Source organism: Anomalospiza imberbis, chromosome 22, assembly GCF_031753505.1.
Source record: "Anomalospiza imberbis isolate Cuckoo-Finch-1a 21T00152 chromosome 22, ASM3175350v1, whole genome shotgun sequence".
In the NCBI taxonomy this organism is placed as follows: domain Eukaryota; kingdom Metazoa; phylum Chordata; class Aves; order Passeriformes; family Viduidae; genus Anomalospiza; species Anomalospiza imberbis.
This window is the reverse complement of record NC_089702.1, coordinates 5,926,737-5,940,449: the sequence shown is the minus strand read 5'-3', so window position 1 is coordinate 5,940,449 and position 13,713 is coordinate 5,926,737. Positions and strand designations below refer to the sequence as shown.

At 56.5% G+C, this 13,713-nt stretch overlaps 1 protein-coding gene across 8 annotated transcripts in view; it reads left to right on the top strand.

The window, feature by feature from the left end:
- Positions 1-13,713, top strand: part of SRCIN1 (SRC kinase signaling inhibitor 1) — a 67,328-nt gene that overhangs the window by 37,701 nt on the left and 15,914 nt on the right. For all 8 annotated transcript variants that reach the window (XM_068211828.1, XM_068211829.1, XM_068211825.1 and 5 more), the window contains 5 exons: positions 1,801-1,824; positions 9,627-9,819; positions 10,492-10,690; positions 11,718-11,811; positions 12,632-13,440. In XM_068211828.1, coding sequence (XP_068067929.1) covers positions 1,801-1,824; positions 9,627-9,819; positions 10,492-10,690; positions 11,718-11,811; positions 12,632-13,440 — 1,319 coding nt within the window. The remainder of the gene's footprint in view (positions 1-1,800; positions 1,825-9,626; positions 9,820-10,491; positions 10,691-11,717; positions 11,812-12,631; positions 13,441-13,713) is intronic.

The following is a 13,713-nucleotide window of genomic DNA, read 5'->3' as shown; positions in this document are numbered from 1 at the left end:
GTGTTTATTTTCCCTTATCCAGAACATTCTCTCTCTGCCCTGCTGAGCTCTGTCCAGCAGGTCGGCCATGGCATTCTGTCTGCCCTCAGGGCAGTGTTCACATTTTATACCCAAAACTCCGTGTGCCACGTTTACAGTAACGTGCCAATATCTGTCATTTATGCTGGACAGTGTGTCTGTGCCTTAACCCAACAGAAAAGTGTCACCATCACAGCAGGACACGGAGGGCAAGGAGAAGGAGAAGAAGGTCAGGACACGCCCAAATCCGTCCATCTTGTCCCCTTGAACCCCTTATTTTAAAACCCCAAAATTCTACTTTTTCACCCTGTGTTAATCCAACTACCACACTACTCAAACCCTCGTGGCTTGCAATTCCTCACACAAAGTTGGCAGCTTTTCCCACGGGCTGAAATGGAAGCCACAGGTGTTTTTGACTTGGTGCCAAGGTCTCCGAGCCCCCTGCCAGGGTCTGGAGCCAGCCAGGGCAGCCAGAGGGATGTCCTGGGTTCCCACAAGTATTGACCAAGGAGGGAAAGGGGAGAAAGGAGAGGTGGGGAGGGGAGGAGGAGGAGCTGCCTGAGAGTGGGAAATGCATTTGCAAAGTTGCAATAGGAAGTTTCTATAGTTTTGTAGAAAGATAAAACTTTCCTGACAGAAAGTTTCCATAATTTTGTATATTTGTGTGTAAACACTGAGATAGGGTGTGCTGGCTCAGGAAGGCCGTGGAGCAGACATGACATTATTGAGAGACCAGAAACAACTTTCAACAAGTTTAAAAGGTGGCCTTACAAAAAGATCAGATATTTTAGAGAATTAGAACTGTGAAAGACACTTTGTAAAAAGACTACATGAAGAAAAAATAGAAGTGATTAGTGTTAAAAGTAATAGCAGCATTGTGTAGCAAAAGCTAATAGGCTAAAGAACATTTATAAGGTATTGTAACCAAGAAATAGGTTGGCTTCGAATAGAATAGCGTTGAGTTTTACATCTCTTGTGTCTCACTATTCATTGAGACTGATAATGATGAAAAATCTTTTAAAATGCCTCTCAGTTGCCCCACTTGGGGCTCAGATTTATGGGCTCGGTGAGAAGCTTTTCCAGTCATCCCAAAATGAGAAATAAAATCCACACTGTCATCCCAAAATAATAAATAAAATTCACACTCACGCTAAAATCAGAAATATCCCACTCCTTGTCCCTAAACCCCACTCCTCATCCCCGGATCCACCTTCCCCCCAGCTGGGGGTTGGATGGGGCTGGGAACAGCCTGGAATTCCGGGATCCCAGTGGAACACAAAGGACTTCAAACCCCTTCCCGGCCGAGCTCTTCCCGAACTTCCCGCAGCCCCGGCCCGGCCCCGGGGGGGGCTGGTGCCATCCCCAGGATGGGGAAGCTCGGGAGCGGTGCCAGCTCCTGTCACCGGCGGTGGCACATCGCTGTGACAGCGGTGGCAGGGGGCGGGAAGGCTTGGAAAATCCCCTGGAAAATGAACATTATTGTGACTTCCAGCACCACCAGCAGCCACGCTGTGCCACCCCCTTTTCCCTCCTTTTTCACCCCAATTTGCTTCAATCCCCACCCCCTTTCCTGCTGCCCGAAACTCCAGCAGCCCTTTGGGAGGGGCAGGAACCAGAGCAGGTTTAAATCTGAGCTCAGAGCTTCTCAAAGGGGGAAAAACCACCAAAAGTCAAAAAAGAATCTTAATGGAATTTTTTTGTTGTTTTTGTTATTTGTTTGTCTGTGTTTGTTTTCTTCTGTTTTATTTTTTTTTCTGTCTTATCTTTTTTTGTTGTTGTTAGCAACCCAACTACTGGAGCTTTAAGGTCAGTATTTTGGATTTTTCCCGCTTTCTCTTGGAAATGCATGTGGATGTGGCTCTGGAGGGGGGGGTTGGGATTTTCTTTTTTGGATGAGAATTCCTGAGCTGAAGTTGTTTGGCTCAGCTGAAGCTGGAGGTGGTGAGAGAGGATTTTTGGGTTTTGGGTGAGCTGTGAATCGAAAAGGATGGGAAAAGGGTGGGAAAAGGATGGAAAAGGACAGGGAAAGGATGGGGAAAAATGGAAAGCATGGGAAAAGGATGGAAAATGACGAGAAAAGGATGGGAAAATGATGGAAAATATGGAAAAGCATGGGAAAAGAATGGAAAAGGATGGGGAAAGGATGGAAAAATGATGGAAAAGCATGGGAAAAGGCCAGTTCTGGATGGGGTTGGAAGCTCGGAGTGGGGATCCAGGGCTTGCTCTGGTTTCCAGCCTCCTCCTCCTCCTCTTCCTCCTCCTCCCCCTGGAGCTGATCCTGCTCCTTTTCCCTGCTGGCCTCTGGGATCTGCTGCCTTTCCCGTTGCTCCGTGTCCCTTTGCCCAGCACCTGTTCCCGTTCCGGGCTTCTCATCCCCCTCATTCCCAAGAAAATCCCAGGGAAGGGGGTAGGAGATGAGCATGGGAGGCTCAGGATGTGCCAGCCCCTCGCAGGAGGGATGGAAGGGGAGCAGGAACGGGGAATTCAGGCGTGGGTTTGGTGCTGGGAAAGTTTTAGAGGGAAGAGGAATGGGATTCCCAAGCTGGAGTTTGGATTCCCAAAGTGGAGTTTGGATTTCCAAGGTGGAATTTGGATTCCCAAGCTGGAATTTGGTGTTGGGAAATTTCTGGACCAGAGGAAAGAGTTTTGGGAATGCCCCATCCCGGAGTTTCTGGGATCAGGAGTCCCGCTCGCACCGGGAGGGAACGGCCCCTTCCTTTAGTCCAGGGGTCGGGTTTAAAAGCCCTGATCCGATTTGAACGCTAATCCTGTTAACGTTGAGATCGGGATTAATTCCGGCTTAATCGGGATAATCCTGACAAAATGTTCAGCATTAGACGCGGGATGAGTTATTGCTGCCGGCAGCGGGAACGATTTTAATTTGGGGGCGGGGGCAGAGAGGAGGGGCTGGGGAGGCGGCGCTGGAGAGGCCACAACCTCTTGGATGGGGGGGACTCGGGGAAAAACCCTTTGTGGGGAGCTCAGAGCACCCCGGGCCTCTCATTCCTTCCATTTCTCCCCGAATTTCCTCCGGTTTTCCCTCTTTTTCTCCCCAAAACCCTTTGAGGGGAGCTCAGAGCACCCCGGGCCTCTCATTTTTTCCACTTCTGCCCAAATTCCCTCCACTTTTCCCTCCTTTTCTTCCCAGCTGGGCATCTCCCGGCTCCTCCGCCTACAGAGGCAGGAGCTGGGATGTTGGAATTCCTTCCTGGTGGAATCCATCGCTCATTCCTTCCACTTCTGCCCAAATTCCCTCCACTTTTCCCTCTTTTTCTTCCCAAAGCCCTTTGGATGTTGCTCGGAGCATCCCGGGCTTCTCCTTTCTTCCACTTCTGCCCTAAATTCCGGTTTTCCGCCTGCAGAGGCAGGAGCTGCGATGTTGGAATTCCTTCCTGGTGGAATCCATCGCTCCTGGCTGGCGCAGCTGAGGGGAGAGGCGGAGCAGAGGGGTTGGCTTCCAGCCGGGATCAGGTGTCCGAGCAGGGCGGCGCCACAGCCGGGAATGTCGGGCACGGGGGTGCAACTGGAACCTGGGGGAGGACACCCAGGCTCGGGAGGCCGAATTCCCCTTGGGAATGCTTGGTTTTTGATCAGGGGTGTTCAATCCCAGCTGGGAATGCTGGGCTCTGGTCAGGGATGCTCTGTTCAAATTGGGAATAATGGTTTCTCATCAGGGATGGTGGTTCTGATCAGGGATGTTCTGTTCCAGCTGGGAATGCTGGGTTCTGGTCAGGGATGTTCTATTCCAGTTGGGAATGCTGGTTTCCATGGATCCCATCCCATGGATCCCATTCCATCCCACCCCATGGATCCCATCCCACCTCACAGATCTCACCCCATGGATCCTACCCCAGGGCTCAGCACCAGATGGGATCTGGGCAGGACACCAGGATTAAGTGATGAGAGCGGGATCAGCCAGGATTAATCCCGATCCATGTCCAACCAGGGGCTGGAGCCTCGGTAAATAACGGCGCCCGGGGCGGGCCGTGCCAGCCGTGCCAGCTGTTTTCCAGGGATTTCAGGGCTCCCCCGCCTTTATCCCCATCCTGCCGAGGAGCTGCAGACGGGCAGCAGAGGGCAAGGTGCTGCCAGGACCCGCCAGGACCTGCCAGGGCCATGCCCAGCCGCGCTCCGGAGCACCCTCGGTGCCCATGGGGCGCGATTTTGGGGGCTCTGGGGGCTCCTGCAGGGCGCGGCCCCCACTCTGGAGCTGCCCAGCCCAGCCCGGGAGGCTCCTCCCGGTGACGGGAGGGGAGGCCGAGCTCGGGGACAGGCGCCGCTGGTGGCATTGGGACAGCGAGGGGTTGTCCATCCCAGGTCTGTTTTGGGGCTGGTCTCGGGGCTTTTGGGGCTGGTCTCGGGGGGTTTTGGGGCGGGTCTCGGGGCTTTTGGGGCTGGTCTCGGGGGGTTTTGGGGCTGGTCTTTGCGGTTTTGAGGCTTGTCTTGGGTTTGGGGGCTTGTGTCAGGGCTTTTGGCGCTTGTCTCAGTGATTTTGGGGCTTGTCCTGGCGGTTTTGGGGCTCATCTCGGTGGTTTTGGGGCTTGTCCCGGTGGTTTTGGGGTGCAAGGGGGTGCAGAGCTCAGGCTGGGGTGTGAATTGGAGCTCTGAATGTCCCCGAGGGGTTGGTAGAAGGGGACAGAGCCACTTCTCCTCCTGCTGTCCTTGTCACTGGAGGGACCTGGCAGTCCCTCGGGTGTGGGATGGACAGAGGGGTCGGACAGGACCCGTTATTCCCTTGGGATGGATCAGACAGGACCTGTTTTTCTCTTGGAAAGGGCCAGACAGGACCCGTTTTTCCCTGGGATGGGTCGGGCACAGCCCTGGGGCCTGTGGGGCTGGGACAATCCCCGTGTCCCCTCCCCGAGGTCCCTGGCAGGGTGGGAGGATGGAAATCTGCAGCTGTGGGGTTGCTCCGGGTGCTGTTGGGAGCAGCTGCTCCATCCCGAGGCAGAATTCCTTCCCCACGCATTTTTCCCTCGGTTTTTTTTCCCCTCGTGTCTTTGAAGTGACCTGTGGGAGGTCCAGGGCTGCTCCTGTCACCTCTGTCCCTCTCCTGACCCCTCTCCCACTCTCCATCCAAGCAGCTCCACGGCTTTTCCCCATCCGGGGGTTGACCCCGCTCCTTTCAGGGCTTCCCAAAAACCCGCCGGGTCCTTGGATCCTTCCCTGCTCCTCTCCGAGCATTCCACCCTCCCAGCTGGGGCGGGGGATTTGGGAGAGGCGTGTGGAGGATGAGGATGAGGAGAGGCAGGAACGAGGAACATCCTTATCTCCAGGCAGAGATAATGGAGCTGCTTCCGCAGGGATGGCCGGGGCTTTTTAGGAGCTCAAAGAATCCCTTAATTGCGTCTGGTTTTAGTTCTGGGGAGACAAAAAAAAAAAAAAAAAAAAAAAAAAAAAAAAAAAAAAAAAAACAACCTCGACTAAAAAAAAAATCCAAAAATCCCCGAGTCTTTCTCCATTCCCCATCCCACCATTTTTATATAAAGCTCCCGAGGAGGGGGGAGGGGATGCTCCTGTCCCTTCCCCTGTCCCTGCCCTGTTCCCGTTCTCTGGGATCGCACCCTGCCCTAAATCCATCCCTAAATCCATCCCTTCCCTTCCCCACCCCAAATCCCCCCAGTCCCAATGCTCTGGTGTCCCCAACACCCCGGGGGTGGCAGGGACACCTTCCCTGTCCCAGGTGAGCCCAGGCCCTCCCCTGCAGCTGCCCCCGGGCACCGAAGCTCCCCGGCTGTGGATAATTTATGGAATCAGCCAAAGCACAGAAAAAAAAAAAAAAACCCAAACAAAGGCAGGCGAGATGGGAGTTAATGGGATTTTAGCCCGGAAGGGACCGTTCTGCCCCGATGCTCTGCACGCTGTGCTGTCCCCAACCCCCAAAACTGTCACCGGCAGCGGGACAGAGCCACCCCAGTCCCCTTCCCCGAACTCCGGGCACCGCTGTGGGCACGGGACCGTCCCAGGTGGGCACAGAGCCCCCCAGATGGGCAAAGAACACCCCCAGATGGGCACAGGAGCCCCCCAGATGGGCACAGAGCCCTCACAGATGGGCACAGGGGCCCCCCAGATGGGCACAGGGGCCCCCCAGATGGGCACAGAGCCCCCCAGATGGGCACAGAGACCCCCCAGATGGGCACAAAGCCCCCCAGATGGGCACAGAGCCCTCACAGATGGGCACAGAGCCCTCACAGATGGGCACAGAACCCCCCAGATGGGCACAACGGCCCCCCAGATGGGCACAGGGGCCCCCCAGATGAGCACAGAGTCCTCACAGATGGGCACAGGAGCCCCCCAGATGGGCACAGAGCCCTCACAGATGGGCACAGAGTCCCCCAGATGGGCACAGAGCCCTCACAGATGGGCACAGAGCCCCCCAGAGGGGCACAGAGCCCCCCAGATGGGCACAGAGCCCTCACAGATGGGCACAGAGTCCCCCAGATAGGCACAGAGTCCCCCAGATGGGCACAGAGCCCTCACAGATGGGCACACGGGCCCCACATATCCCGGGGTGCTGGAAAGGACAGACCCTGGCGCAGGAGGGGACGGGACGGACACAATTCCCTGTGTTATTGGGGGGGGAGGGTCTCTGCCAATTCCATGGGCATTCTAGGGATGGGCATGGAATGGGAATTGAGATGCTCAGGGAGGGGACAAGACCTGCTCAGAGAGGGGACAACAACAGCTCCGACCTTGGCTCCAGCAGCCCATTAATTCCCGGGAAAATTGGGTTTTATGGCTCTGCCTGGCAGATGATTTCTCCTGCTCTGGGATGATGCATCAAAGGACACCCCAGCCCCCTCACATCCTGTCCCTGCCACCCCCGGGGTGTCCCTGCTGTCCCCCAGCCCCTCTGACAGCGCCCTCAGCCCGCCCCGAGCAGGAGGGACCTGCCCAGGGTCACCCAAGGGTGGCACCTTGGTGCGGCTGTGCCCATCCCTGTGGAATTCCAGATGTTTTGGGGAGTCCTGACCCTGGCTTCAGCGTGCCAGGTGTGCCAGGATGGATGTCCCCTGCCACCCCTGTCACCCCCACCCAGGGCATGCAGGGGATATCTCCCATCTGGGAAAGGCTCTGTGGGGTCGGGATAAACCCCAAACCGCACCCTAAAACCCCAGCGTGGCCATAAAAGCCTTGTCCCCCCCATTTCTCAGTCCTGCCTCTCCTTTTACCCACACCCAGACCCTCCCCAGGGACTTCTGCAGCCCAAAATTCCCCCAGAAAAGCCCCAAAAGCCACCGAGATCATCCCTGCGGGACCCGAGCCCACCCGGGCGGGGGCAGGGAAGGGGTGGAGGGAGGGGAGGGAGGGGACACCGCCCCCCTGCTCCTGTCCCCAGCTGGGAAATGACCCCTTTCGTGCCGAGGCAGCCCCAAAGCGGCAATCCTGGAGCTGGATCCTGGAATTCCCGCGTGAGAATTCCAGCGAGGAACGCTTGGGAAGAGAGGGAGCGAGGGAGGGAGGGAGGGAGGGAGCGCAGCCACAACAAAAACCGCTCAAGGCCACGGCCAGGCTGCGCCAGGAAAAATGTGGGATTTTGGGGCAGAGGGGGCTGGGCAAAGGGCAGCAAGCTCGGGGTGCCCCGGGATTAAACCTGCTTGGATGGAATGCCCGCGGGAGCCTCCCGAGCCAAGGGAATCCCCTGGAGCAAAGCTTGGATCCCTGGCAGTGCCCCCGAGGTGATGGTCCCGGGGAAAAGCTGATCCCAAAAAAGCCCTCTGGGGGAGGCAGGGGGGAAAATCCCCAATTCCAGCAGGGCCAGGAGCAACCTCGGCCCCTCTGGATGAGACAGGGGGAAGAATCCCCAATTCCAGTGGGGTCAGGAGCATCCCCAGAGCCTCTGGAGAAGGAAATGGGGAAGAATCCCCAATTCCAGCAGGGTCAGGAGCACCCCCAGAGCCTCTGGAAGAGTCAGGGGGAAAATCCCCGACTCAGGAGCACCCCTGGCCCCTCTGGAAGAGGCAGCAGAGCCGGGAATGGGAACACTGGGGAGAATCCCTAAATCCAGCAGGGACAGGAGCAGAGCCAGGCTGAGCTGCAGCCCTGGGCCCCATCCCTGTCCTCCCCTAAGGATCCACCCCAGGCTGGAATCACCCCAAACCCAGATCAAGGTCCCTAAAACCCACAACCCTGAGCGCGAGGAGCCCGAAAATCCCCTTTCCCCACCCCAAAACCACCCCCACGAGGGATGGCAGCGAGGAATGTTTTGCCCGAATCCCTTCCTGCCTGGGAGGCTCTGCCAGGGCTCTTTGTGCTCCAGCAACAACAACCCAGCCCAGCCGGCAATTCCCCAGCAATTAACATTTCGAGTCGTCCCAAACCCCGCCTCGCAGGATTAATTAAATCTCCCAATTAATGTCTTGTTTAAATGACGATGATGGCTGTTATCATTTCATATTGATTGCTTTCTCTTTTTTTCCCCCTTTTTTCCTCATCTTTAAATAGAGCTGTTGTCCCTTTTCCACACCCAGCGAGGTGTTTGTTCCCACTCTTGGATTTGCCAACCTTCAACAAGCGTCTGGAAAATCCAGGCTCGGGTTTTTGGGGTTATTAACGGGCAGCAGTGCCGGGGATGGCCACAAATTTGGGGATATTTGTGGTTATTTGAGGATCTCTGGAGATATTTGTGGATATTTGCTAGATATTTGTGGATATTTGTGGGTATTTGGGGATATTTAGAGATATTTGTGGATATTTGTGGATATTTGTTGGATATTTGGGGATATTTGGGGATATTTGGGATATTGGAAAATCCACATTTTCCACGTCTGTGGTGCAAACTTTCTGAATCCTGTGAAATTGGGATCCTGGAAAATTAAATTTTCCCAGCTCCTAAAGCCATAAACCTTCCCAGAGCTTTGCTTCCAGACGGATCCAGGCATTCAGGATTCCTGGGAGTGAAGTAATGGATGTGTAAGGTCCGGGAATCGCCGAGGTTATTCTGGCAGCCGCGGCTCCTGCCAGGTTCGGTTCCAGGGCTCTGCCGGTGTGGGAGCCCGGAGGCACCAGGATGGAGCTGGGAAGGTTCATCCTGGAGAGGAATGGGATTGGGAATGGGGTCTGTGCTGGGAGCAGGAGGTGGAGCCGGCATGGGGGGATTAAACACGGCAGAACCTGAGCTGGGGTGGGAATGCGGGATGGAGCATCCTTGGAACTGGGATGGAGCATCCCTGGATGAGGATGGAGCATCCCTGGATGAGGATGGAGCATCCTTGGAATTGGGATGGAGCATCCTTGGATGTGGATGGAGGATCCTTGGAACTGGGATGGAGCATCCCTGCATTTAGGATGGATCCTCCCTGGATTTGGGATGGAGCATCCTTAGATTTGGGATGGAGCCCCCTGGACTTGTTATGGAACCCCTGGAAGGGGCTCAGCCCCACCCTCAGGCACAGGAAGGGATTTTTGGGGTTGTCCCAGGGGCTCCACTTGCTGACCTTCGTGTCTCCCTCCCATCCCGGGACATTCCACGATCCCATCACCCACACCAGCCTCTCCATCCCGGCACTGCATTCCCGAGGAAAAGCAGGAACAAACTCACACCCAGGGGTGCTGGGCCACCCATCCCTGTCCCCCCTGACCTGTCCCTGTCCCCTGTCCCGTTGCAGACCAGGAGCTCCCGGCACTCCCAGGGCTCCCAGCCTGGCCTGGCCGACCAAGCCAAGCTCTCCTTTGCCTCGGCCGAATCCCTGGAGACCATGTCGGAGGCGGAGCTGCCGCTGGCCTTCAACAGGATGAACCGGTTCCGGCAGAGCCTGCCCCTGTCCCGCTCGGCCAGCCAGACCAAGCTGCGCTCCCCAGGTACCCCCGGAGGCCCCAAAACCTCCATGGCAGATGGTGGGGTTGGTCTTCATCCGCCCAAAAATGCCCAGGAAGAGAAGGAGGAACCTCAGGGTGGCCCAGGGGGATGAGCAGCCTTCAGCAGGGCAAGGCTGGGTGGCCTGGTGTCCCCTAACTCATTTTTTGGGTGCCCCAAACCCTTCCACCTTCAGCAGGGAGAGATTGGGTGGCCAGACATCCCCCAACCCTTTTTTTTTTGGGTGCCCCAGAGCCTTCCACCTTCACCAGTGCACTGTTGGGTGGCCAGAGCTCCCCCAACCCTTTTTTTGGGTGCTCCAGAGTCCTCTAGGAACACCTCCCTCCACCAGGGTGAGGTTGGGTGGCCAGAAGTTTCCCAAAACCTTTTTTTTGGGTGCCCCAAACACTTCCACTTTCAGCAGGGTGAGATTGCACAGCCAGAGCTCCCCAGTCCATTTTTTTTGGGTGCTCCAGGCACCTTCAGCAGGGTGAGATTGGGTGGCCAGAGCTCCCCAAAACCTTTTTATGGGTGCCCCAGAGCCTTCCACCTTCACCAGGACAAGGTTGCCTGGCCAGACATCCCCCAACCCCTTTTTTTGGCTGGGAAGACCCTGTCACCTCCGTGGGGAAGGGGCAGGGTCCAGGCTGACTCCCGCGTGCCCCCTGTGCTCCCAGGGGTGCTGTTCCTGCAGTTTGGGGACGAGACGAGGCGGGTGCACATCACGCACGAGATCAGCAGCATGGACACCCTGCACGCCCTCATCGTGCACATGTTCCCGCAGAAGCTCACCATGGGCATGCTCAAGTCCCCCAACACCGCCATCCTCATCAAGGACGAGTCCCGAAACGTCTTCTACGAGCTGGAGGATGTCCGGTGAGCAGGGAGGGCTCGAATCCCACCCCGGGCTGGTTTCCCGTCCTTTAAATCCGTCACAAGCCAGGAAATCCTTGGGATTGTCTTGGTTTGAAAAGACAGGGGTCTGCTAAGGAAGGCAGGAGCCTCCCTTGAAATGGAAAATCCCCTCCCTTCAAATTATTACCATTTTGAAATTAAGGGCCTGTCAGGCAAAGATATGGGAGTAGGAATAACAGTTCTTTACTAGGAAAATAAAAAATTGCCTTGGTTTGGAAAGACAGGTGTCTGCTGAGGAAGGCAGGAGCCTCCCCTGAAATGGAAAATGTAAACCCCCTCCCTCCAAACTGTTATAATTTTAAAAGTAGAAGGTTCTCAGGCAAAGATATGGGGATAGGAATAACAGTTCTTTAATAGGAAAAATAAACCCAAAAATGTAATAGTACAAAAAACCAAACCCACTGCCAGGGTCAGAGCAGGCCCTGGCAGCCTGTGGGTCAGGGAGGTGGCAGCAGTCCCATCCCATGGTGGCTCAGCCCTCCTGCAGTGCCAGCTGTGCTTCTGCTGGAGCAGGGATCCTGGACAAGGCTGGAGTTTTCCTCTGAAGCTCCAGGGCTGCTGGAGATGGGCCTGGGCTCCCTCTGGGAATGCAGTGGGAAAGAAAGCTGCTCCTCTGGGAATGCAGTGGGGAAGAAAGCTGTGGTGTTCCAGTCTCAGATTGTATCCAGGTAGGAATGCTTGGCTTCTCCCAGTGGGATGATGGAATTTTCTCAGCCATGCAGTGACACTCACTGGCCATGAACAGAAGATAATTAATAATTAATGGCCCATGAACAGAAGAGATCTCCTGGAGGGGGGATTGGTTGTGGAAGAGATAAAGAAAACTGCCCAATGATCAGAAGATAACGGCCCCACCTCTAACAGATTAATAGAATACACTCATATCTTACAACCCAGGACAAGGATGAAGGACAAAAGGGGGTGGTGGGTGCGGCTGCGGGGTTTTGGGGGTCTGTCCTGGGTGTTCAGGCTCTGCCTTTGCTTCCAGAGACATCCAGGACAGAAGCATCATTAAAATCTACCGGAAAGAGCCGCTCTACGCCTCGTTCCCAGCCTCACACATCACCAACGGCGACCTGAGGGTGAGAGGGGACACGGGGACAGCCCGGGGGGGGTGGCGGGGCCTGGCGGAGTGGGAGCAGGAAGGAGAGAAAGCGGCAGAGATTGGGAATTGGGAATTGTGGGTGGGTGGGATTCATCCTGCCTGCTGCCAGTGCTGGGTGGGGGCTGACAGCAGGGTCGTAAATATGGTTTTTAGGGAATTAAATCATCGGGATAAATCATTAGGATAAATTGTCAGGATAAATTGCCCTGCTGCTGGCTAGGAATCACAGAATCACAGAATCAATCACTGAATTACTGAATCACAGAATCAGAATCACAGAATCACAGAGTCACGGAATCACTGAATCACAGAATCACTGGGTTGGAAGAGACCTTCAAGATCATTGAGTCCAACCCAGCCCCAACACCTCAGCCAAACCCTGGCACCCAGTGCCATGTCCAGCCTTGTTTAAACACCTCCAGGGCTGGTGACTCCACCACCTCCCCTGGCAGCCATTCCAGAACTTTGTCACACTTTCAGCAAAAACTTTTCCCTTGGTGCAGCTCGAGGCTGTGTCCTCTGGATCTGTCAGTGCTGCTTGGAGAAAGAGCCCGAGCCCAGCTGTGCACAGCCACCCTTCAGGAGCTGTACAGAGTGATAAGGTCACCCCTGAGTGTCCTTTTCTCCAGGCTGAGCCCCCCCAGCTCCCTCAGCCGTTCCTCACAGGGTTTGTGTTCCAAGGGAAGGGTTTGCCAAGGTTTCGCCAGGGCTTTGCCAAGGGTTTGGTCCTTGGCAGGGCGGAGGGCCCAGCAGGGCGGGGCTCACTCCGTGCTGACCCCCACACCCCATTCCCACAGCGAGACATGGTCTACACTTCCCGGGAATCCTCTCCCACCCGCCGGCTCAACAACATCTCCCCGGCCTCCCACCTGGCCTCCGGCTCCCCTCCGCCCGTGCTCCAGTCCTCGTCGCCGTCCCGCTCCCGCATGTCCTACAGCGGCGGCCGCCCGCCCTCGTACGCCGGCAGCCCCGTCCACCACGGCGAGCGCCTGTCCAGCCTGCCCCCGGCCCAGGGCGTGTCCCCCAGCCCCAGCGCCATCCTGGAGCGCCGCGACGTCAAACCGGACGAGGACCTGGCGGGCAAGAACGTGGTGCTGGTGAAGAACGAGGGGCTCTACGCCGATCCCTACGGGATGGTGCACGAGGGGCGGCTCAGCATCACCTCCACGCAGTCGCTGGCGGGCATGGGGGACCCCTTTGGCTACTCGGGGGGGCTCTACAAGCGGGGGTCAGTGCGGTCACTCAGCACCTACTCGGCGGCCGCGCTGCAGACGGAGCTGGAGGACAGTTTGTACAAGCCCAACGCGCCCATCTACAGCGACACATACGGCCCCGGGCTGGGCTTCCGCATGCCACCCTCGTCCCCGCAGAAGATGGTGGAGCCCGGGCAGAGCCCGCACAGCCCCTACTCAGGCCCGCCAAGCCGCTCCTCGCCTGTCCGTCAGTCCTTCCGCAAGGATTCCTGCTCCTCCGTCTTCATGGACAGCCCCGTGGGCAAAACGCGCAACCCCAGCTCCTCCGGGCCCCCCGAGATGTTCCCCGGCCCCGGAGAGCGGCCGCTCTCGGGCTTCGGATCGCCTGGACCGGCCAAGGACACGGAGACCAGGTGAGAGGAGGGGTGGTGTGCTTGTCCTGGGTTGTGTTTGCACCTGAGATGATCCAGGATTTCATGGATTGGTGTTGTGCACCTGGGATGATCCAGGCTGTGTTTGCACCTGGGATGATCCAGGTTTTTGTGGATTTGTGTTTGCACCTGGGATTCTCCAGGTTCTCCAGGAATTGTATTTTCACCTGAGATGCTCCAGGTTTTCCATTGCCTTTGGATTTGAGTGTTTGCACCTGGGATCCCCAATGGGTTTGGGGCTTTGTATCAGCTGGA